General features: G+C 49.4%; 6 protein-coding genes across 6 annotated transcripts; 3 read left to right on the top strand and 3 right to left on the bottom strand.

Moving 5' to 3' along the window:
• Positions 1–90: 90 nt before the first annotated feature.
• FPOAC1_012176 (uncharacterized protein) lies at positions 91–832 on the bottom strand (the record flags this gene model as incomplete). The annotated part of the gene is made up of 2 exons (XM_044856537.1): positions 91–366; positions 422–832. 2 exons carry the CDS (start codon positions 830–832, stop codon positions 91–93), a joined length of 687 nt encoding a protein of 228 aa, XP_044703850.1.
• Positions 833–5127: 4295 nt separating this feature from the next.
• Positions 5128–5942, top strand: FPOAC1_012175 (uncharacterized protein; the record flags this gene model as incomplete). The annotated part of the gene is made up of 2 exons (XM_044856536.1): positions 5128–5373; positions 5421–5942. 2 exons carry the CDS (start codon positions 5128–5130, stop codon positions 5940–5942), a joined length of 768 nt encoding a protein of 255 aa, XP_044703849.1.
• Positions 5943–6451: 509 nt separating this feature from the next.
• FPOAC1_012174 (uncharacterized protein) lies at positions 6452–7180 on the top strand (the record flags this gene model as incomplete). The annotated part of the gene is made up of 4 exons (XM_044856535.1): positions 6452–6541; positions 6670–6799; positions 6916–7029; positions 7116–7180. The coding sequence occupies 4 exons, from the start codon at positions 6452–6454 to the stop codon at positions 7178–7180; spliced, it is 399 nt and encodes a 132-aa protein (XP_044703848.1).
• A 2431-nt stretch (positions 7181–9611) lies between these two features.
• FPOAC1_012173 (uncharacterized protein) lies at positions 9612–11156 on the top strand (the record flags this gene model as incomplete). Its single annotated transcript, XM_044856534.1, has 3 exons — positions 9612–9827; positions 9881–10342; positions 10389–11156. The coding sequence occupies 3 exons, from the start codon at positions 9612–9614 to the stop codon at positions 11154–11156; spliced, it is 1446 nt and encodes a 481-aa protein (XP_044703847.1).
• A 301-nt stretch (positions 11157–11457) lies between these two features.
• Positions 11458–12988, bottom strand: FPOAC1_012172 (uncharacterized protein; the record flags this gene model as incomplete). The annotated part of the gene is made up of 3 exons (XM_044856533.1): positions 11458–12270; positions 12320–12845; positions 12900–12988. 3 exons carry the CDS (start codon positions 12986–12988, stop codon positions 11458–11460), a joined length of 1428 nt encoding a protein of 475 aa, XP_044703846.1.
• A 414-nt stretch (positions 12989–13402) lies between these two features.
• Positions 13403–17311, bottom strand: FPOAC1_012171 (uncharacterized protein; the record flags this gene model as incomplete). Its single annotated transcript, XM_044856532.1, has 3 exons — positions 13403–14364; positions 14414–16667; positions 16715–17311. 3 exons carry the CDS (start codon positions 17309–17311, stop codon positions 13403–13405), a joined length of 3813 nt encoding a protein of 1270 aa, XP_044703845.1.
• Between the last annotated feature and the right edge of the window lie 5346 nt (positions 17312–22657).

The following is a 22657-nucleotide window of genomic DNA, read 5'->3' as shown; positions in this document are numbered from 1 at the left end:
TTAGTAGTTTGCCGGTCCCTGCCTTTGCAATGTATGATGATATCTTTCTTGTCAAGCTTTGGTTGCATCGTTGTATGCTCAAATGGTCTCTCATATATTACTTCGGTGGAGCTTGAAAGACTCGTAGACCGTTGATCCACTGAGAACATCCTCTTTGACCTTGTCATCAGCCGCTGTCAGCTTGGGCAGCAACTCAATAACCGAAGAAACCTTGTCCTTGGGAATGACGACCACCCCGTTGATTGGATCGCTAAATGCCAGGTCGCCAGGACAGACGAGAGTACCATCAATGTCAAGAGGTACCTGAATCGCCCAGGGTACACTACCTCCACCGACTCCAATAGTGGACAGCCCTCGAGCCCAAATCTACGTACAAATCTCGGTTCAGCTTACCCAGAGAAAAAGGATCCATGGGACTCACCGGTAGAGAAGTGCTCTTTAGTTCCTGAATATCTCTGGCCCGCCCTGCCACGACGATGCCCTTGGCTTGACACACTTTCATGCGAATCGCCATTATACCCCCGCAGACGGCATTCTTCTGACCGTCTGGTTGCTTGAGAACCACAATGGTACCTGGTTCTGTTAGATCGACCCAGTGCGTTCCTTCGGGAATGTTCCTTTGTGTCTCGGCAAGGTCTTGTCCCTTCGGAGCGAACAGGACCGTTGAAACTGGCGCAACAGTAACTGATACTCCATCACCCTCGGGAGGGCTGTAAAGGTTCAAATCGGCAACAAAGCCGGCTCCTGGGACTTTTAGTTTGAGCAGTGCGTCCGAAATATCGCACGCAGTGTATTGCTGCAGCTTGGTCAGGTCTCGGGCTTGGTAACTCATGCTAGCTGTGTGTTCTAGAGCAGGAGTATTAAGCGAATACGGACGAGTCGGTGAGCAAAAGCCTATCAATAAGTTGCAGGTTTGAGAGGTGAAGGTCTTTTTTGACGTTGTAAGTGCGTATGGTGCCGGTTTAACTAGAGCTTGCCAGCAATCGGTGGAGGAGGTTCAATGTTGGTAGCGGGACTGCGAGCTCCATGACTCCGGAGCCTCGCATCAACTCGGACATTCAGCCCAATCAGAGCCATTACCAACACATGTTAGCATGCACGGTTTCGGTGGGGAGGACAAGGGAATGGAGGTTGCCCGAAGCCAATCATGAAACCGTGGAATTATTTCCAGGGCGGGAATTGAAAGTCGATGAGAATCAGCTTCTTATTCGCGGCTGCAAATGCGAAGCTAGTGACCGAGATAGATTAGGAGCTCAAGCGGAGCGACTAGTTGGACTAGGTAAACCGACGTGTTGTTGTCCTCCCCTGGTTGCTGTTGTTGACTCTTTTCTCTTTTGGCGCAACCCGTTTGAACTCTTTGCAAGAAGGTTTGTGCTGTACAGTAGGTAGCTGTAGGTGCAGTATGACGCAGGATTTACTACGTGTCGTATCCGTCCCTAGTATCAATCGGTTAGTAAATGCTTGCGATTTGAGGAAAATGACGTGTCTTATAGACAAGGGATGCGACACGATGGGAAGGGGTGTCAAAAAGTCAGTATTTTCGTCACCACCGTGGTTATCCGTCGTCTACTCACTACTCACTTGGGACAACGAGTCATGCTGAGACATTATCATGTGCCGGGGAGGCTGGTGTTTCAGGAAGACTTTTGGAAGCGATTGAAACGTGAGTGGTGAATAATGAAGACGGGGAGACGGGTCGGGAGCGGGAGTTGAGAGCTATGTATGCAGTATGGATGCTTCATGACTTGCTCTATCATGAAACTGGGCAAGATACGACATGGAACCAACGCAATGCTAACTTTCACCCACCAGTACCCAGAGCATCCATCTAGGTGCATATTCTTGGTACATGAAAAACATGAATCCTTGGACAGAAGTAAGACTGTGTATTGGATGCCACCAGATGGTTTCCTTTGGGAACAGGAAATTCGTGCCATATCTCGTGGTGTATATCAATCTCTATCTTGTGTAATAGATTACAGTAGATGCTGTCAAAAGTACAGTAATTAGCTACATGTCACACTATAATAGCTACTAGCCAGGGTGGCAGGTCAACCCTTAACTAACCGCTATCAACCCCAGACACACGGACACTGGGTTCAATAACTCTGACCCATGGTTTAGAAATGTCGAATATCTTACCCAATTGAAAGTCAGACTACTCTTTAATAGGATAGAAACCGAAAGTAATGTGGAACGCGTGGGTAGTAGCAAGACTTGCTCTTCCAAGATTGGCCGTTTTGACTGCATTCGGAGTTGCAACTTGCATGGTGGGAATGATTGCTGTGGGTTATTTGAACACTCGCCTTGTTAGTCCAACTGCTGAGCCTTTGCCGAGCATATGTAGGTACACAGAAGTATCAAGTGCCATGCTCGAAACGGCTTCAGGTACTTAGTGAACCTATAGCATTGTCAAAATCGGTCGGAAATCCCTCCAATTGACAAAGCCAGCACTCATAACGAATGACTTATTCCTGCCCCACGACACAGGCGTGGACGGGGCTGCTGCACCAGCTGTTGGCACTATGCAGCTAAATGATGCATGCCATCATGGCGATACTGTAACTATGGGACAGTTCTTGACCGATACCCCTCTCCCATCTCCTCTGGGGACGTAGCTAGCTATCAGTCTTTGATAGTCGGGACGCGTGATCATGTCAGATTCGGTGAGAGACCACGTGCCTTCACGTTGAACATCTTTTACCCTTTCATCGTGGTTACGGTTGTGCCTGGCCTGGCTGGGGTTAATATCGAGTTGCTGGTGGATATTGGACTGGTAAAGATGGGCCCCAGTTGCAACCTGACCTGCTAACCTGGGTAGCTTTCGCTAACGTGGACAAGCATGTCGGGTAATGGAACTGACGTTGGCAGCCCACACGGTGGGATTTCTTCCCCTGTGGATCAATGATGGTTGCCTGCGTTCTAGAGAGTCGAGACGCTGTCCTTGTTCTTGGTCTGGCCTTCTGGGGTCGGAGACGACGGACGGGTGATCGACTCGAGCTGCAGAATCTCGCCTTGCCTGATAACTACCTGGTGGATGTAAAGGGAGATCCTGAGAGTTGACTTTGATCAGCAGTGTTTAGATTTCCAAGAGTAGCAGCTCAGTCACGTTCAGTCGAACTGAACAGTCCAAAACAGCAGGGGACCCCCATAAGAACGAAATTGGATGGAGTATCAGGTCGCAGAGCTGTTAGTTGGTTGCAAAAGACCATGTTTGAGATTGGCCAGGATGTCTCCCAAGAGAGTGGTACAGTTGTATTCAGCGATTGCCAACGTTAGTTCGGATGTAACAGAAAAAGGAAAAGACTCGGTTCAGGAAAGCACGTGGTGGGTTGTTTCAATGCCTAAACCTGACCTTAATGCCTACTAACAGTACAGTCCGCAGGGGTTACAAATGTAAATTTCCACTTTTATTTTGTAACTATATATTTTATTATTAAAATAACTATCTTAATACTATTATAATAAAATAAAAACTACTATTATATAGTAATAGACCTAAGAGAGAGGAATAATATAGTATTTTTATTTTTATTAAATATAGTATAAAGAATTATTTACTTATAGAAGTATTCTCAGTGGCAATGTACTAACTTTACATTTGTAACCCCTGCGGACTGTACAGGGACTGTGATACTGTTCCTCACACTATTTTGTTTGGTTGGACCAATGAGAATCATGGAATGTCACCTAGAGGATAGCTGGAACGGCCTTAACGTGAACAGGCAGTTCTTTACCCAGATCATCCGCGCGGCTCGGCCCAAAAAAGACGATCCGCACACAGGGCAGCACCAGCACCAGTGACAGTGCCTAATAAGCCCAAATTTTGCATCTCTAACCTTACTTTATCCACTAAAACTCTCCATCCATGGTTAGGAGAGTGATTCCTTTCACATCACATTCATCACCTACTACCTAACTAACTAACCACCTGGTCAGCTTCTCTTTGCTTTTGTTGCACGTCCCTCTCTAAGTATCCTACGTCCCTAGGAGTATACTGTACCTACTTACCGTGCTGGTTCTGATATCACACCATCCCCATCATCATCGTGCTCATCCTGGCTTGACTCGACTCAACTCGGCTTGAACTTGACCCCAACGCCCACAAATCAAGTCATCGCCCGCAAATTCGATCAAATCGCCGCCTCCCCCACCTCATTACGGCACCACTTCCAGCCACCAGTTTCGTTTCGTTCCGTCCCGTTGAGTTCGCTCATCAATCAGTCAAGCTTTGTCTGCTCTGCTTCACATTGTTCCTTCGCCTCTGACCCTTGGCTTGGCTTGCTTGGCTTAGGATTTCCTACCGTTGCTTCGCTTCTCTTGTCTCTCGTCACCCCCCAGTCTAGGTATCCTGTACCTTGGCCTCGGGTCATCCTGAACCTACCTATCCTATTTCACCCACAGCCCTGAGATTCATCCTCGGCTCAACTGGCTCCTACTCTCCTAAGTTGTACTCTGTCTGTCTACGTTGGCTGCCCCGTACAGTACCCATTACCTACCTACCTACACTTGACCAGACTCATTTGCTCGCTCGCAAAACGGAACGGAACAGAACAGAGAGGGCCCACCCCCCACCACAGGCCCCAAGACCCAAGACAAGACAAGGCCAGAGGCCAACCCGGCCGCCGCAGCCAGAGCCAGAGCCACTTGCTCCAAGATCTCGGAGCTACTAGAGCTGCCTGCACGTCCTGAACCTGCCGGTACGGAGCCTGGAGCCATTTGCCCACGAGCTAGGGTCGCTTGAACCCTGTACGCGACAATGTCGATAAAGTAAGCCTCTTTCGCGAACCTTTCTCTGAATCTCTTTCTCCAAGCCTTTCCTCTTCCCGTCCTATCTTGTCTACGCTATTCTCAACCTTTCCTTCTTGGTCCCTGATTCACTTGCCCGCCCAGTCTTGTAGACTACCTATAGGCAGACCGTCAGCCCTGCGGTTCCCCCTGCTCCGTGCCCCTACCAATACCCCCCGTCCCCGTCCCTCTCTCCGTGCCCTTCTTCCGTCTTGCTCTCCGTCTGCCTCCTCCGTCTTCTCCGCCTTACCGCCTCGGCGCACGGCGGCCACGGCGCAGCCCGTTCCGTTCAACAGCCCCGCCACCCACGGCCCATGGAGTCATGGACCCCGCCCTATAATGGACAATCCTCATGACTATCTTATAACGAGCCGTCCTCCTTCGCGGCCCGTCGATCCTGACAATGCCGATAGCTGGGTTATGCTCAACCAGGGCGGCTTCGTCAAGCTAGGCAATGAACGCATCTTGATGAAGCTCGAATCGAGAATCTCATGCGACCTGTCTGTGCCCCAGGAGCTGAGAGCACGATGTGCCTCGTTTCAACGCAAAAGTGATAGAGGCACCCTCTTTCTAACCAACAAGAGAGTAAGTTGAAATCTTGAGCATGGTTCCCTATTTTACTGACACCTCAGATTGTATACCTGCCTTTAAAACCTACACAAGAACCAAAATTCGAGTCTTTCAGCGCTCCAATTCTTAAATTCCAAGACTCTACAACATCATCTTCTATGTGGTGGGGATGGGTCTGGAAGTCAGACTGCATCCCTGTATCTGGTGGTGGCATACCGCCGGATATTCCTCGACTTGAGGTCAAATTCACATTTTCAGATGGAGGCATGATGGATTTCAATGAAGCTTATATCCGGCTGCGGGAGCGCCTTTACCAGTACCAGGAGATGCGCCGTGAGATGGGACCTGGTGCTGACGTCCCCGATGAACCTCTGCCCGCCTATGAAGCTCCTTCCGCACAACAAGCATCCGCGTCGACCACAGCGGATGTTCGCCCCAATCGATCCGAGAGTGCTGCCAGTGCCAGGGCGCCAGATGAACCACCACCAAATTATGACGAGGCACAGGCGCAGCAGTTGAATATTCGATTGGAAGATCATGTCCGAGGCGAGATTGATCGGGGAGCATACGAAAATGATGATTAACGTCCGCATTGAACCACTCCAAAGCTGTGGTCGTATTCCAGATACCAAGATTTAAGCACAGCATCCATAAACTCATTGTATTGTGTCTTGTTGTTTCTCAGGTTTATGTATTGCGAAGGATCTGCTAGAATTATGACGCTACCCGAGATTCTTCTTATTTTCTGCCTGAATTTATCCAAAACACGAAAATAAGGCGATTTTCGATAGTCAGTAAACATGATTAAATAAATATCTTCAGCTTGTTCATCCTCTCTACGCATTATCAGAAGTTTTGCGGCTGAAGTCCGGTCGGTAGACTGGAAAGACAGAGATCACGCCTAAAGTCACGTGACATTGAATGACAAAGCCGGCTCTGTCTAGCCAATCAAATTGTCTCAATTCCGGATCAGTTTTCATTTCGTGACCTTGGCCGAGAGCTTCCGACCTCTTACGATTAGGAACGACGAATCGACGAACGACACCTCAATCGAAACCACCACTCGTCATTGTGAATTTTCTCGCCTGTCACAATGGGTATCTGGGACGCTTTCACCGATATTGTCGAGGCTGTGACGCCATGGAGCGTTGTTGAGGCCGAGGCTCCTGCTGAGGAGCCCCAGGTACGGGATTTTCCTGAGCAAGGCATTTTCTGTCTCTGGTCATGATGTTGAACAACTGTACCACGACGTCTTGGAGAGCGCATACAATGCCTTGCGGATCCGATTGATCTAGTACTGATGAATGGCAGGAGGAGAACGACTCCAAGACCGAGGAGTCCAAGGACGAACCCGAGGAGGAGGAGGCCGAGGAGGAAGAGGAAGAAGAGGAGGAGGAGGAAGATGATGAGCCCGTCGACCCCAAGGAGACCCTCGAGGAAGGTTCGTCGATCATCCATGCGAATATCTGGTTCCAGCAGCAACGAGCGATTTTAGCGACTGCTATGCACCTATACGCGATAATAACCCGCAATATGTATATACTAACGCATTCACAGAGTGTAAGAACGCTCCCCAATGTGCCCCCGCTAAGCACCACTTCGATGAGTGCGTTGAGCGTGTTCAGCAGCAGGAGAGTGAGGGTGGTGCCAAGGAGGACTGTGTCGAAGAGTGTATGTCAACCCGAAACCAACTGCGTCATGGATCCCACGGGACCTCAATCTTTCATGTAGCAGCAATTACTAACGTGCATCCCCAGTCTTCCACCTTGCCCACTGTGCGACCGCTTGCGCCGCCCCCAAGCTCTGGGCCCAGCTCAAGTAAATTAACATCATGGGGTTATCGGTTCCTACGACGATGGAATGGCTACATACACGTCGAAAAGATACCTAGAGCCGGAACGAGGCAGGACCTTCCACTACAGGAGGCTGCTTCCTTGTACGAATGCTCATCTATTTGGTGTCAAGTCGTCCAGGGGTTTCTCTGATGTCGGCTCTCTCTGTACCATACGCTCTTACGCCTGAATAGATTTCTTGCACTTTATATCTAGACCATTGATTGACTTTACGCCACACTTTATCTGGCGAAGGCGGTGAATTTACTTGTCGCAAAGGATAGGTGAAGTCTCCCGTTAATTGTTGATTGCGCTTGTCTTCGTTGTTCTTTTCGTTGCTGTCACGGCGTTGAGGCGCTTGGCATACCATTGGATCAAGAGCGTCTGTTGTATTAGAGCCTCATCATGATGTATATTTGTAAGCTTATGAGTTTTGCTAATAAGTTTAGTAAGAACTGAGAGGTGGAACATGATGATTCTATACCTAGTTGCATGGGGTGTGGTTCTGGTATATACGAGTTTCACTGGCCCCGCAAATTTTATTCAACTCACATTTAGCCAATTATTCCATGATACTCAACCTCCCAGTAAATATGCTTATTTTCAACATTTACATATAGGCCTTTTACGAAATGGCAGTCAAGTTGATACTCAGACACACAGTTCATGTGAGACCTCGGTGATTAATACGAAATTGAACACATTTGGTTGCAGATCGGGATCGCGGCACGGTTCTGGTTGGTTACTTAAGTTCGTTGAGTTTGACAGAGGTGGAAATGCAAGAGAGTGGCATGGGTCTGAACAGAGCCGGGTGAGTTGTTGTCTTTACGGGGTTGGGGCTGGTATGATTTAGTTTCGGTATATTTCTCAAGTTGCTGATCAATTCAGGTGGCTTTTTCTTTCTTTCGTAATTTCTATTAGATCATGGATTGCAATCCATACAAATTCTATGTATGTATATGCGCCCGAATCACAACGTTATCTTCCTATAATAGTAACATGAAAGTAAAGAGGCATGATAAGAATTGCAAATTTCTGATAAGAGTGCCTACCTCTTGGACGCTATGTGATACCAATTGCATTGTTTGATAACCGCGCCGTAGAGGACTCGGTTAAACAAGACATGCTTCCAGGTTGGGGAGACTGCATGTACCGTTGCATGGGATCTTAACCGATCCTGAATTCTATAGTTGGTCTCGCTTCCCCTCAATTTTAGAGTTCACTATCGGTTGATGCACTGACAGTTGAACGGCCTGGGACGTTTTTCGTAACTGATGGACTGGAATGCTTGACAGAGATGCTTAAATTCGTCAATGACAAACTACTAATCCAGAATTGAGGCTCTTTCGGTACGATTCAGCGACAAATAACCCCTTTATCGTATCATGTAGTGCCGGTCGGCCAAGGGCTATATCAAGTTAGTAATTAATCTTCGTTCGGTTGGTAGAAGCTTGAAAGATGTTGCAACTAGGGAGTTTCCAATCCTGGTCTGAAGCAGCCTATCAGTGACAGCAGCTTTAAGCCGTTACCGCTAGCGTCGCTTGTCGAACTCGAAACAGATTCATGGAAAGTGCAGGTGATAGCAAAGGTACCACACTGCTTCCTGTTGTGGAAGGGCGACTTTTCCAGGGTTTTTATGTTTAAATGGCAGTTGAGATCCGAGCAGTGAGTGTCCTTCCAATATAGATTAGAACAAGTAACCCCCCTCTTTTGATCAATAAGATCTTTATTTCTTATTCAACTAAAACTTCCCGTCGACTGACTCCATATTCAATGCTTCCTTCTTACTGGGATCGCCAAGCTGAAACCGCCCACAACCGATCGACCCATCACGTCAGTTAGTCAAAGTAATACCCCTAATTAGATGCTCAGGTGAAAGTTCCGGCCGAGACGAGGAACCCTGGCAATCAATTGTCAAGTACCTAATAACTGTCGGGTCGAACCAACAACCGAAAGATCCGCCCGGAAAAGACGACATTCCTGTGAGGCGACTTTGAAGATTGTGAGGTGATACGGCATTGTTGAAGACTAGTCTTTGATCATCTGCTGAGACTCCCTTTTCTTTCAACAAATTGCCATTTGTCTTCATCTATTCGCCAACTCTGAATCACCCTGTTTTCATATATGTCGCCATAGTCGGACATTATATGAGCTTGCCCTCACTTGCTGGGCTTCTTGAAACTGCCACGCACCAGCACGGCTGTCACTGGGCATTGATACTGACACTGACTGACACTGTCATCGAAACCGCACGCTGCAACCTTGTCCCTGTCACCACTGATCAACGTCGCCAATCGATTACTTAGAACGGCCGCTCTCCTCTCCACGCAATTCTTAAACTCCACCTTCTCGCATCTTCTCTCTGGACCTGAAATCAGCGTACGACAAACGAAACTTTAGCATTCTTGACCCATCGATATCATGAGCAGCGACGGCGCTGGCGTTCGCTTTTGGCGCAAACAGAAGCTCGGTTCGCGTGACTTTACTCTTCGTGAGGCCACAGAAACGGGTGACGGTGACGGTGATGGCGAGGGAGGTAGCATTCGCCAAGGAACCTCAACCGAGTACCGTACATACAAACGACGATGGTTTGGCCTCGCTCAGCTTACTATGATGAATATCATTGTGTCTTGGGATGTAAGATTAAAGTTCAACCACTAACGGACTATGCATGCTGACTCAATTCATAGTGGATGACATTTGCACCAGTGGCATCACACGCTGCAGAGTACTATAATGTCCGAGAATCGACTATCAACTGGATCAGTACCGCCTTTTTCCTTGCATTTGTGGCTGTTTTCCCCATCAGCATTGCCATCCTTCATCGAGGCCCCAAGCTGGCCTTCATGACATCTGCTGTCCTTATTCTCATCGGCAACTGGATTCGATATGCTGGTTCTACTAAAGCTAGCGGCGGAAACATCGCTTGTGCCATGGCTGGAGAGATTGTCATTGGCTTTGCCCAGCCGTTTATCCTTGCAGCACCAACTCGATACTCGGATTTGTGGTTCACCAACCGTGGCCGTGTTGCCGCAACAGCTCTGACGAGTCTGGCAAACCCATTTGGTGCAGCAATCGGACAGCTTATTACACCATTCATGGTCAAGGAATCTGGTGATGTCTCTAGCATGGTTCTATACATCTCTATCATCGTAGGTTCTCCTTTTAATTGCACATTGACCCAACTAACAGCCACAGTCAACTGTCTTCGCCCTTCCAGCTTTCCTTGTTCCTGCCAGCCCTCCTACACCAGTTGGTCCTGCATCTGAGACCCCTAAGCTCAGTCTCCGCGAGTCCATTAGCGTTCTAAGCAGTTCTTTGGAAATTTGGTTGATTCTCATTCCATTCGGCGTCTATGTCGGCTTCTTCAACTCAATCTCTTCTCTTCTCAACCAGATGCTCACACCTTATGGCATTAGTGATGACGAGGCTGGTATCGGTGGTGCAGTTTTGATTGTTGTTGGTCTTGTCGCATCCGCGATATCTTCTCCGATCATTGATCGCACAAAGAGTTTTCTTCTGACACTCAAGATTCTCGTCCCACTCGTTGGTATTAGCTACTTGATCTTTATTTGGATGCCGGAAACCAGGGATGTAGCCGGTCCGTACGTGGTCCTCGCTATCTTGGGCGCCTCCTCGTTTTCACTGGTCCCCGTCGCACTCGAATTTCTCATTGAATTGAGCCATCCACTCAGCCCCGAGATCACTTCAACCCTGGCATGGGCTATGGGTCAGCTGTTTGGCGCGATATTCATCATTATTAGTGATGCGCTTGCAGCGGGCAAAGATGCCAATCCCCCAAAGAACATGAAGAACGCGTTGGTCTTCCAAGCGGTACTGGCTCTTGCCGTGGTGCCCCTCCCCTTGTGCCTAGGACTTTTTGGCCGGGAGCACAAGACGGCACTACGTCGCATCCGTTCTGATGAACAGAATCGATCGAACACTACCGTGGCCACCAACCCGTGAGGGGTTTGTTTCGTGAACAGAGATGTCTCAATGTCGATTTCAAGCATGGCGTTCAAAGGATGAACACTGGGGGCTACTACTAGTAGTAATGTCGTTCGTGCAGCAATTGTTTCTGCCTGTCATTGTCGCAATATACCCGTTCCCTTTCTATTTCAACGCCCGGATGCCCTTCCTGCGATTCCTCTAAACTGTAGAGTACCAAAATAAGTGACCCATGGTCGTAGTCTGAATAGCATAAAGGGACCTACTAGTTTCGTCCCTTGAGCTTCCAGCGCAGTTTCTATGATACCTTGATGCCGTTTCATGCCTTTTTAACGCCAAGAATATTCTCCCACTCATGTCGCATGTTTTCCATCTTTTTCCAAGATTCAGCGCCCAATTCCTCAAACTTAATGATATCTTCCTTGGTTACGTTAACAGCTCCCCTTTTACGCCCAGCCGTCTTTTTGAAAACACCAACAGCGGTATCGGCATTGAGAGCTGCCGCATCTTCGACCTTGCCCTCCCAGCCCCATCCTTCGACTTCTGTCTTTTTAACTTCAACTTGCATGTGACGGTTTGAGCTGCTGCCCCACTTGATGCGCTCGGCGTCCATTTCGTCAAGCGCAGATTGTTCCTGTAGGGCAATCCAGACAGGCGACTTGGCACCGGTATAGCTATCTGTGTTGTGCCAAGGTGAACCGATCCAACGACTTATCAAGAGCGCGAGCTCATACGCCCACATGAAAAACCAAGGCACAGGGAACAGTGTACTGGCAACGATACCCGGATGAGTAAGATACATGCGCGGCCGGATGGGTTTGGCACGGGCTTCAGCAGGGTCATCGGGGGTGAAGAAGCGGCTTGACGACGGTAGAGTCGCGGGAAGAGTCGCAGTAAGGGAAAGGATGTCCGTCACTCGCTTGGCGGATTCGTATGGGCCCTTACAATTGAAGCCTTGAAAGTCGGACATGTCCAGAACACGCTCAATAGCTTCGAGACTGCTAGACCAGATCAAGCGACCTGGTGCTTCGGTTTCGGATTGACGGCAGAGAAGAGGGAGAAGTTCGTGAGCTAACACGTAATGGCCAAAGACACATGCCGTAAAAACTTCACCCAGCGGCGGCTCCTTGGGCTAAACAGTGTCAATCGATTGAGCTCCTCATATCCAGAATTGAACTCACGTAGTTGTAATTAGACTTATCGTTCAAGCGGGCCGTAGGAAGCGCCATCTTGTAGCTCGGCCAAGTGACGGATTGCACCAGCCCCTCGGTCAAGATAACCCATATGGCCTTGGGATAGTTGACCCCTGACCAACCACCATACGCAGCGTTGAAAACCACTGTATCCAACCGTGGGATGCGCACATTCTTAAGATACTCGCCCTCCAATCCCTCAGGGTTGCTCACTGGTCCATGGACCAGCGCATCCGCAAAGGCGTACACCCCACGTAGGTCGCAAAGGTCAACCTGCAAGCTCAACACATGCACTCTCGCAACAGTATCCTGCCAACGATACGAGCTTCCGAATCTTGACTGTAGTGCTTTGGAAGTCTGCGCCGCCTTTCGTGCATAGTCGCGAAGGGCCTTGATCGTCTGCAAAGACTTGGATTTGGATCGTGTGGTGGGGATGAGGATAAGATGCGAGCGCAAAGATCGTGTAGCGAGGAATTCGTCAATGAGTCGTTCTCCAATACTAAGGCCGATACCACTTTAACAATTGTTAGTTAAAAACACATTTTTGGTGGGAGGTGGTAGCGCAAACCTGTTGGCGCCTGTGATTAGGACGAAGAGCTGTTCCTGGGCTGAGACTGCGTCCCAGGGGGCTGCAGCAGGGATCAATTGGGAGCCCATTTATGCGATTTTCTTTCCAATGTCTGGGATACAAGTTTGGAGATAGAGGACTTGAGTACTGCAATATGCGAGAAACTCTGATATATAGGTGGGCGGTGTGCAGATGTTGACATGTCCTACGGAGTGCCTCACGGAGTACGGCCCTATAGATTGGGAGCTTCATGGCGTTCACGTGATAGTTTAATTGACACATGCAAAGGTAATTTCCAAAGAAACGATTTACGAACACGAATAAGAGAGACACATCAGCATGTAATTCAAGTCTAACAGAGCAAAGACAATACATCATTATTTTATTCATATTAATACTTTACTAACTTGAAGCTTTGCTTTTATTTCGAATATTCATTCTCCCCGACAATGCTCCATATAATGCCATGACCATGATGGGATCATCACAATACCCATAAATCATTATTCTCGGGCTTTGTTGCTGCCTTCTCGGACAGCTTCAAGGATAAGGTCCTTGGCCCGCTCAACTCCTTCCTTGGTTCCAACGATCTCAATGGCTTCATCCTTGGCCTGGTCGCGAGGGACCTGGATCTTGCAGCTGCTCTCCTTGCGAATGGCGTTGACCTTGGAGCCGTTGGGGCCAATGACATGTCGGTAAGTGCGAGGGTCGGGGAGGACAAGATAACCGGTAGCATCGCTCTTCTTCGCCTGCTCAAGGGCCTTGGCGATAGCATCCTTGGCCTTGTCGACATTCTCGGATGAACCGCGAAGGACCCAAGGAAAATCACCATCATCGCCAGCATCAATCTGAACAACCTTCCACGAGTGGGCCTCGGAGCTGGCATCGTCGTCGTCAGTGATCAGAGGCAGAGCTCCGACGTTGGAACGAGTAGAAGAGTCAGGCTTGGCGGGAAGAGGTTGACCAGCGTGGTCAACAGTAACAGAATAGTTGTTTCGGAGCTGACGGAAGAACTGGCCACCGTTGGAGATGGCGTGGTGAAGGTTGCGAGGGACCTGGATGGTCTCGCCCTGCTGCTGCTGGACAAGCCCCTGGATGTGCTCCTTGGCCTTAGCCACGTTCTCGGGTCGGCCAGTCAGCTTGACACCGGTCTTGCCATCACCCTGTCGAGGGACATCGATGGAGACAGTGAACTTGGACTCAAGCTGGCGCTTAGTGTCGCCGCCACGACCAATGAGGGAGCGGTGGTTCTCAATAGGAACATCTACAACCTCAGTGACCTGGTTCTCGCGCTCGCCAACAATTTCTTGGATGCGCTGAACGATCTTGTCCACGACATCGGTACGGCCCTCAATCTTGATTGTGTTGCCATCAGCCTCCTGCTTGGGGAACTGGATGGTGCGGGCGAGCTCTCGTCGGTCGTCGGAGCCACCCGCCTTGACAACAATGTCCCGGAGGTTGGAGCCTATGAAAATCAGTAAACGTTTAATCAAACATCAAGGAGCGAAGCTTACCACCAGCACCAATGAGAGCCTTGTGGTACTTCTTCTCGACATCGAGAGTTCGGACCACAGTGTCGTCAAACACAGCTCGCTTCTCCTCGAGAACCTTCTTGGCCTTGGCAACCTGTGAAGCGGTACCCTTGATCTGGATCTCGACAATCTCAGTGTCCCGGTCCTGGGGCACGTCAATTCTAGCACCAGTAGCCTGGCGGAGCTCGTCAAGAGCAGCACCACCCTGACCAATCAGAGATCCAACCTGCTTTTGCTTAACGGCGACAGTAGCAGTGGCTGAGTGCTCCTCGAGGTACTTGTGGAGGGAGTAGATCTCGTCCCGAGCCTCATCAGCGCCCTTCTTGGGACCTCGGATAATAACCTCGTCAGCAGGCTGCTGTCGTCGAGGCTTGACACCTTCTTCGGCGTCAGCGTTAGACTGCTCCTCGTCCGCGGCCTTTGCAGATCGAGGGAAGAAGATGTGGACCTTGTAGCGGGTCTGCAGACGGTTGATTTGGCTTCCTTGAGCACCAATTAACTCCCTGTGGTACTTAGGGTCGATCTTCAGAGTGTGTGTTGTCTCATCTGCAAGTGTGCGGGCGAGACTCTGGATGTGGGAGCGAGCAGTCTCAGCCTTGGCCTTAGGACCCTTGAGCTCGACCTTGCCATCCTGAACCTGAATCTCGACATCGAAGCGGTCTCGAAGTTCACGGATGTTGCTACCACCCTTACCAATCAAGTGGTTGGCGAATTTCTGGGGGAAGTCAAAAGACAAGGTAAATCCACGCTCCTTCTCATCCTCCTTCTCTTGCTCAATAAAGGCGTTAGCCTTGGCGGCGAGAGATTCGACTGCAGAGGCAGGGCCACGAAGAGTGATGGTTGTTCCGACCTTGGTAACGCGGATGGGAATTTGGTCGGCCTTTCGGCTTTCCTGCTCCTTCTTGATGAATCGGCGGAGTCTCTCATGGAACTTGGCCGGGACATCGAGGGTAGCAGTGGTAATAGCTTCCTGCTTGTTGATCAGGTCAAGAATGTGCTTCTGGGCTTCTTCCAGACCCTTCTTGAAAGCTCGAACATCAGCATCCGAGGGCTTGGTGCGGGGCAGCTGGTAAGGGCCATCAGCAGGGTCGGGGCCCTCAAAGACGAGGAGAACGGGAACGTTGCCCTCCGAGGCCTCAGGCACGACGACCTGAACACCGAAGTCGCTCTTGACCTGTCGAGTGATGTTGTTGCGGAGATGCTGGTGGAAGAAAGGATCGACAGGGATGGAGGTCATGCGAGAAGGAGGCTGGGCGTTGATAATACCGGTGATCTCGGACTGCGCACGAATGGCGTTCTTACCCTCACGAGAGTAAAGCTCCCAGGGAAGAGCACCACCCTCGGAGAAAGGAGTGTTGATGTGGGTGTTGTAGATCTTCTCGAGGCGCTCAATCTCCTTACGTTGGCGCAGATATCGAGTAACGTTGCCAGCGTGAATGGCAGCACCACCGGGGGCGTTACGGTGGAATCGAGCAATGTCCAAGTTGGACATCTGCATACCCATTGCCAGATCCATAGCCCTCTCCAGACCGGCGTTAACCTGGTCAGCAGGTCCAATTACAGTGACAGTGTCGTCATCCTCATCGGAAGGCAGCAAGATGGCACAACCAGTGTCAGCAAAGAACTGGTCGACCGGAACACCTCGGTCACCGATGATGAACTGGTGACGACCGCGCTGAATAGCCAGCTGCTCAGCGGCAAGCTGCTTGTGGAGCTCAGCAACCTGACGCTCAATCTCGGCGCGGACCTTCTGGACAGCAACGCGATCGCCAGCAAGCTGAACGTGGCTCTCGTCGTTGCCAGCAGGAGCGAAAACAGGAGACTGGTCAGGAACGGCAGTAACAGGGTTCTGGCCTGAGAAGTAAGCCTGAATAGGAGGGACTCGGATCTGAACACCGTTGTCGTCTTCAAGAGCCTGGGCCAAAGCGTTCTCACGGCCAGCAATGAAGGGATAGAAAGCGGCGGGGATACCCCGAACCTTAGTCTGGACATTGGCAGATCGTTCGCCAGCAATCTTGAGGATCTCATCTCGAGCAGAAGCAGCAGAAAGGGCATTACCCTCAATGGTGACATCAATGGTAGCATCGTCATCCTCCTCGTCGATGGGGTTGTTCTCGTCGACCTTGGGAAGCTGGATCTTGGCGCCAGTCTTCTCCTGGAGGGCCTTGATCATGGAACCTCCCTTGCCGATAATGTGAGCACGAGTCGACTGAGGAATGGGAACTTTGATGGCAGTCTGGCAGGTGTTAGTCTAGTATACAAGATGGAGAGAAGCAAACTTACCCGAGTACCGATCTGAGCAACAAGGTCCTTGAGCGCCTGTTGAGCGACATCCTGAGGACCAGTAGCATCAAACTTGTAGCGGCCGTTGGTAGAGGTAGCCATTGTGACGTTGGCACGAGACCTGCGGTTGATATCCTTGATGATGTCGGGAATGGGCCTCTTCAGCTGGCCACGAGCCATGATGTACTGGGGATCCAGAGTGACGGTCTCAACATTGCGACCAGGAATGACCATAGGCTTGTTGGGTGTAGCAGCTCCAGAAGCAGGAGTAGAGGAACGAGAGCCGCCGTTGGAGGTGGCGCCGTTGGCTGTCTTAGCTCCCCAGATGGGCGCCACGTTGGCGGACTTGCCCTTGGGAGCACCAAGCTCAGGGAATAACTCATGCGATTGAGTATCGAGAGTTTTGGAAGCAGGCTTGGGGGCTGCCTTGGGAGTGGGAGCGGGAGCTTCGGCAGAGCTAGAGGCCTCGGCAGGAGAACGGATAGGAAGGTCCTCATCAGGTACATCCTCGACAATGACATGGTGGGGAGCCTCAGCATGCTTCTGCATGAGCTTCTGGGCAGCAGAGAGCTCGCCGGTGGGAGCTTCGGAAGCCATTGCAAGAGGTTGTATTTGGGTCGGTGAAGCTAAAGTCGGTAGGGATAATAGATGAGCTGATGTTGCAGGTCAGACAGTGGCCATTGCAGAACAAAAAGCAAACCAATTGGAGGAATGTTGTATATGCGATGCTTACCAAGTTCGATTGGCTACGGGAGCAATGAAGCTTGCGGCCAGACAAGGTCGTAGAAAATAGAATATTCGATAGAGGAGGAATGATCAGATGTATAGCGAGTCTTGCCTCTAGAACATTGTGCAAAGAGACAGCAAACGATGGAAACCGGTAACCAGGAGGGAGAACCAGAGCTGTGCTAGAGACCGTAAATCGAAAAGACGACGGACTCAGAGAGAAGATGGATTGAAGAGGAGGAAGAAAGATTTGTCGTTGGACAAGTTGAGAGGGTGAGGTGGAAGTTTCTCCAGACGGTGTCTCTCCCCACGAAAGTAAGTAGCTCCAGCAGGCCACCTTTCCCTTAACTGCAGGGATCCAGCGCCAGACCTAGACTCACCTAGAATTTACGCGAAGCTTGTCCGAGGTAGCGGGCGCTAGGCGTCTTTTGGAAGGCACAGCTAGAAAGGGGAAGTGGGGTTTAGACAAACACGGGGGAAACAGATGAGTTGTGGTGCAAGCTTGTCTGTCGATGTCTTCAAATTTATTTGATAATGAACACATATCTATTATCACTTAAAAAAGTAAGACTTGTTTGAGTTTTCGGTATGGTATACTCTGCGCTACGCCTTGAGTGACAGACGCCACTTCTGTGTCAAAAGGTTGGGTGGACTGATAAATGGAAGTCTTTGGAAGGCGACGGTAAAAACTTACTGCTTGACCTTCTCTAAGTATTCAAGTTACTAACAAAGATTGTTCCTAAATTTAGTGCTAACCATGTCTTGTCGATCCTAAATAAATCCCAGATGTCTATCCTAAGATTTTCAATCACCCGGTCGGTTGTGCTTGTGCTACGGTAATTCCCATGCTGTGACATTTGCTACCTACCCTGGGTATGGGTGACACTACAACAACTGATCTGGCTGGTTGAATGGAATAATACATCTGTCAGATGTGCACGAGTTATGTGTAAGTTCAATATACACTGTCTAATGTGTCCTAAAGTAACAGGAAAGTTACTCTAAGCTTTAGGGTATAAAGGTAAAACTACTCGAGGGTAATCTAAATAGCAGAAACGACTTGCTGGAGTTCGTCTCATGCTTCTAGCCACTGACTTTTGTTACTGAGGCTTGTTAACTAACCTTCGATCTCAACAAGAAACAGCAGTGGTATCTTGGCTAATCCAATGCCACATTGGCGCATAACTAAGTCATGGACGGTACAGTCGAGACTCAGATTCAGCTGTGAGGGCTGATTTTGACAGCAACATCAGGTCGATGATACCTTTTTGCGTATAAATAGGCAAACAGCTTGTGATTCACAACTTGTATTGACTACTAACCCTTTTTTCTACGCTGCTGTTACATCGCATTCGCATCCCTTAAAAGCCCACCCACACAGCATATCACGGAGTGAAGGTGTTCCGGTCAAACTATCGTGCCAGACACTGCCGAGCTTGATGCAGGCAGTCTGCAGATGCCGCGTTCCTCGCGATCCATTGTCAGCTACTGCAGGTACTGAATGGAGATAGCACACTCTATCCTTTTGAGGTATAGTGATATGATGCCGGGCAGCCTGTGAGAATCTGGAGGTATTTCCCGTCTGGTACGTGGGTGTAAGGTAAAATCAAGGTTTCCAATTGTTTACGGGCCTCTCAGTGTAGAGGAAACCTTGGATGATTCACTTATGTGAAGTTTAATTTTTTTGATGGTTCTACACGATTTCTAAAGTCTAATACCGACTCTCCCCCTCGCTCTGAAGTTGTATGAGAGTTTACAACATATGTTCACATGCTCAAATTGTGGCTTGGATCCTTTGAGGCATTGGGCTTCGGCTGCTCCCTAACCTCTATGAAGATTCGGACGGCAAGATGTGTGAGGCACGGTTGTTCAGACGCATCTCTGGATGGTGAGTCTTTGCCACGAGCCCGTCTAGGTTGCGATATCTAGTCGGCGATCGCCTCAGATACAGGCAAACAGGCACGAACACGTATGCAAAGGACAACAAAGCCAAGAGAAAGACCCCACATGAGTTCGTCCCGATTGACGTCCTATGCGCTGTACAGAATTTTCCATTTAGTTAACTGCAGGAGGGCATTCCTACGATCAGTGCTGGTCATTAGTCTGGATGAGTTGTACGACGGGCCATGGACCAAGGGGTATCCTGTCTTGAGAAGCGGACAGGCGGCGAGTTGACCCGGATCTTCGAGAGCATGAACAATTCCACCAGCGGTGCAAGGTTGGCCCCTGGTACTCGGGGCAATTAAACATCATCGGCCAACGAAAAGATGAGAGGCTAGGAATTTGCATCCCTCGTGGGTTTGTCAGCTTTGCAGAGTTTTTGCGAAACCTGCAGAAGTGAACTGATTGAAAGTTGGTTATTCTTTTGGCTCTGGTTCAGGATCGAGATGAAAGGTCGGCGGTAGTTGAATGGTGAAGTGAGCATCGGTTCTGAAACGTAAGCCACCCAGTGACTTTAGGTACTGTTTGCTGTTATTACCTAGGTACCTAGAGGCAACCCTGGGCATGTAACTAATCTGCCAGCTAACCCAACCCAACCCAGCCCAGCCCAGCCTACAGCTCACGTATGTCTCAGTATTTATGTATAATGCGACCCGTCAGTGAGGTGATCAGGACCAATAGAATGGACCAATGCCCATTAAAATGCTGGGGAAGACAAGTTACAATGTGGTGGAGTTCCAGGTCCATGTAATAGCGTGTCTTTTGATGTTGAGGTTTCAGTGGCTTGCACTTGGAAGGATGGAAGGAAGGAAACGGCATCCCAAAAAGAAAGCCGCCAGCCATGGCCCTGGAACATCGGTGGCTTCAACGGCCATTGGATGTTGTAGCATTTAAGTTGAATGGTAAACAGCTCGCTTAGAGATTGATTCAGCCGAGAAAAAGAAAGGTTATTTTGAAGTCCGATTTCCCGATGTTGACCGTCAGATCGGAGGCGTCTTGCTTTTTCTCGTTATAACAGTTAACTAAGTGAGACGTCGAAGAAGCAAGGTCTCGCAGCACCAACAATCAGATACATGCACTGACTTACGTACCAAGTTACTGGGCGCAACATTGCGGTTCGGCTTCTAGTTGAAGCCCCGCACCAAATGCTTTTTTCTGTCTTTCCTTTCTTCAACTGAAAGATTGAAACCAATTGGCGACAAACTAGGTAATCATTTAATGGAGCGGACATCAACTAGCTTAGTCGTCAATGGGGCTACAAGTAGCGCCTGACAGAAATCAGAGCCAGCGCAACGGGCTTGTTTAGCCAGACTGCCAGACTAATGCCAGCCAGCCAGCCATGGACAGGCACATCACATCACACATCATCAAGTGCCTGCTTTGATTCCCACGAGCTTGTTCGAAACCGTCGGTAGTCTCCACCAGCCACGCGCATCCCTGACCCACGAGGACGGGCTTGTGCCTGTGCTAGTCTACTATAGGAAGAATGGAGTTGATTGAGATTGGCTGAGGGTCAACTTGGTTGGCCAAACATTGATTTCTAGCTTCCATTCAATGCCGTGAACATTCTCTGTTTTGAGAGGTGCATATCAATAAAAATCCACTCACACTTGATCGTGATGAAGTGAGAGATGAGTTTGCGACGAGGAAGAGTTACATATCTCATCTGGCTGGCTATGTGACTGGTTACCAAGCTTTTATCGGAGTGGACTCGAGAACCACAGTGCCCGGCATAGAAAAGTGAGTATGGTATAGCGCATGTAGTAGAATATGCAGGGTGTTTGATTATCCACCAGTATCGGAATTGGATCTCGTTCAGGGTGAAGTGAATTTTGAAGATATTGAACCATTAAGTGGTCATTCATATTGAGTCTAATATCCTACCCTGATCCTAATACATGCTGTTCCGTGAAGGAGGAGTTGTTTAGAATGACATAATGCCCCCAAATTGGGCCCGGCTGATTCAAAGATGTGATGCTGATAATAATACTGCTACTATCAGTCTTTTAATAGCAGGAAGAATCACGCTAAAAGTGAGCGGTAGGTACAGAGTACCTCCAGCCATTATCATGGCAGATATGGACCTCTTCGGGTTTCGTATGTAGCCAAGACATGTCATTGATTCACTGAAACTTGTCGGTAGGCGAGTGACTGACATGCAGTGGTTCAACTGGAAACAGCTGGACTGGATGAATTCCGCTTACTTATTTATCTGTATGTGGTGCCAGTCAGTCTTCGCTCTCAAGCGTCCTCACTTTTGCAGCCATCGGGTGTCAGGATTGCGGCTCTTTAATCAGTGCAAAACACTCAAGAAGGTAGGATGATTTATAAATCAGCAGATATCTGATCCCCCACCCTGCGTCGTCATTTTGAGGTTCCCACCAGTCAATCAGTGAGCGAGGCGCTCAGGGGGAAACAGGCAAAGACAGGATGCAGTGATACCATCCATGGTCCATGGTTGATAGCTGGTCCAACCACCAAGTGCTGGCAAGAGGCTTTCACACTGTCGAGTCGCGCCAACGGCCCGAGGGACAACAGATCCAATGGATGTCAATGGCGTTGCAGTCATAGTGGGGTGGGGGAGAACGTTGGAAGGGGAAAAGGGACTTCCATGGCCGGGAGTTGGAGTTGGCCAAGTCACTATCAGGGCAGGGCAGAAAGAACAGCGTCTGCCAAGGAACGATGTGGTACCTTTGCATTGAGTGGCCCGCTCCGCAGATCCAAAGTACCACTCGGACTGGATGTACGTTCTCTTAGCGTTAGCAGGTACCTTAGTACCTTAACCCAATGCCAATGCCAATGCGCTGGGGTCTAGGGTCCAAGCCATTTTATTCGGTGCCCTGCCTATCATGAACCCAATTAGGTGGTTTACGACTGAGAGTTCAGGGTACTTGTTTGAACAACTAACTTGGCTCCAGAGTCATTTAAAAGGAAGAAATCCTTATCAAACAATCATTTTCAAGCCACCAGTATTAATTGGTATCCTCCTATCGCTCAGACGTTGAATCATCCACAAGTTGAACCCTTCATTTTGGAGCATGGGCCTCGTCTATATGTCTAGGTTGTTTCCAAACCACCTCGCTAATCAAGACCCCCAATTCCAGTGCGTATGTAAGTAGGTTGTTGGAACAGTTCGTTGATTCAAGAAAACGTTCCTTTTTTAGTAAAACTTTTGGCGACCGTGTCACCCCCGTAGTATGCGGCAAAAGCTGCTGATGCCATGATGGCAAAGGGCTTACATCAACTAACAAGGTCCCGCGGGCATTGGGCACAGCT

The sequence above is a fragment of the Fusarium poae genome, chromosome 4 (genome assembly GCF_019609905.1).
Source record: "Fusarium poae strain DAOMC 252244 chromosome 4, whole genome shotgun sequence".
In the NCBI taxonomy this organism is placed as follows: domain Eukaryota; kingdom Fungi; phylum Ascomycota; class Sordariomycetes; order Hypocreales; family Nectriaceae; genus Fusarium; species Fusarium poae.
This window is presented reverse-complemented; position numbering and strand designations above follow the sequence as displayed.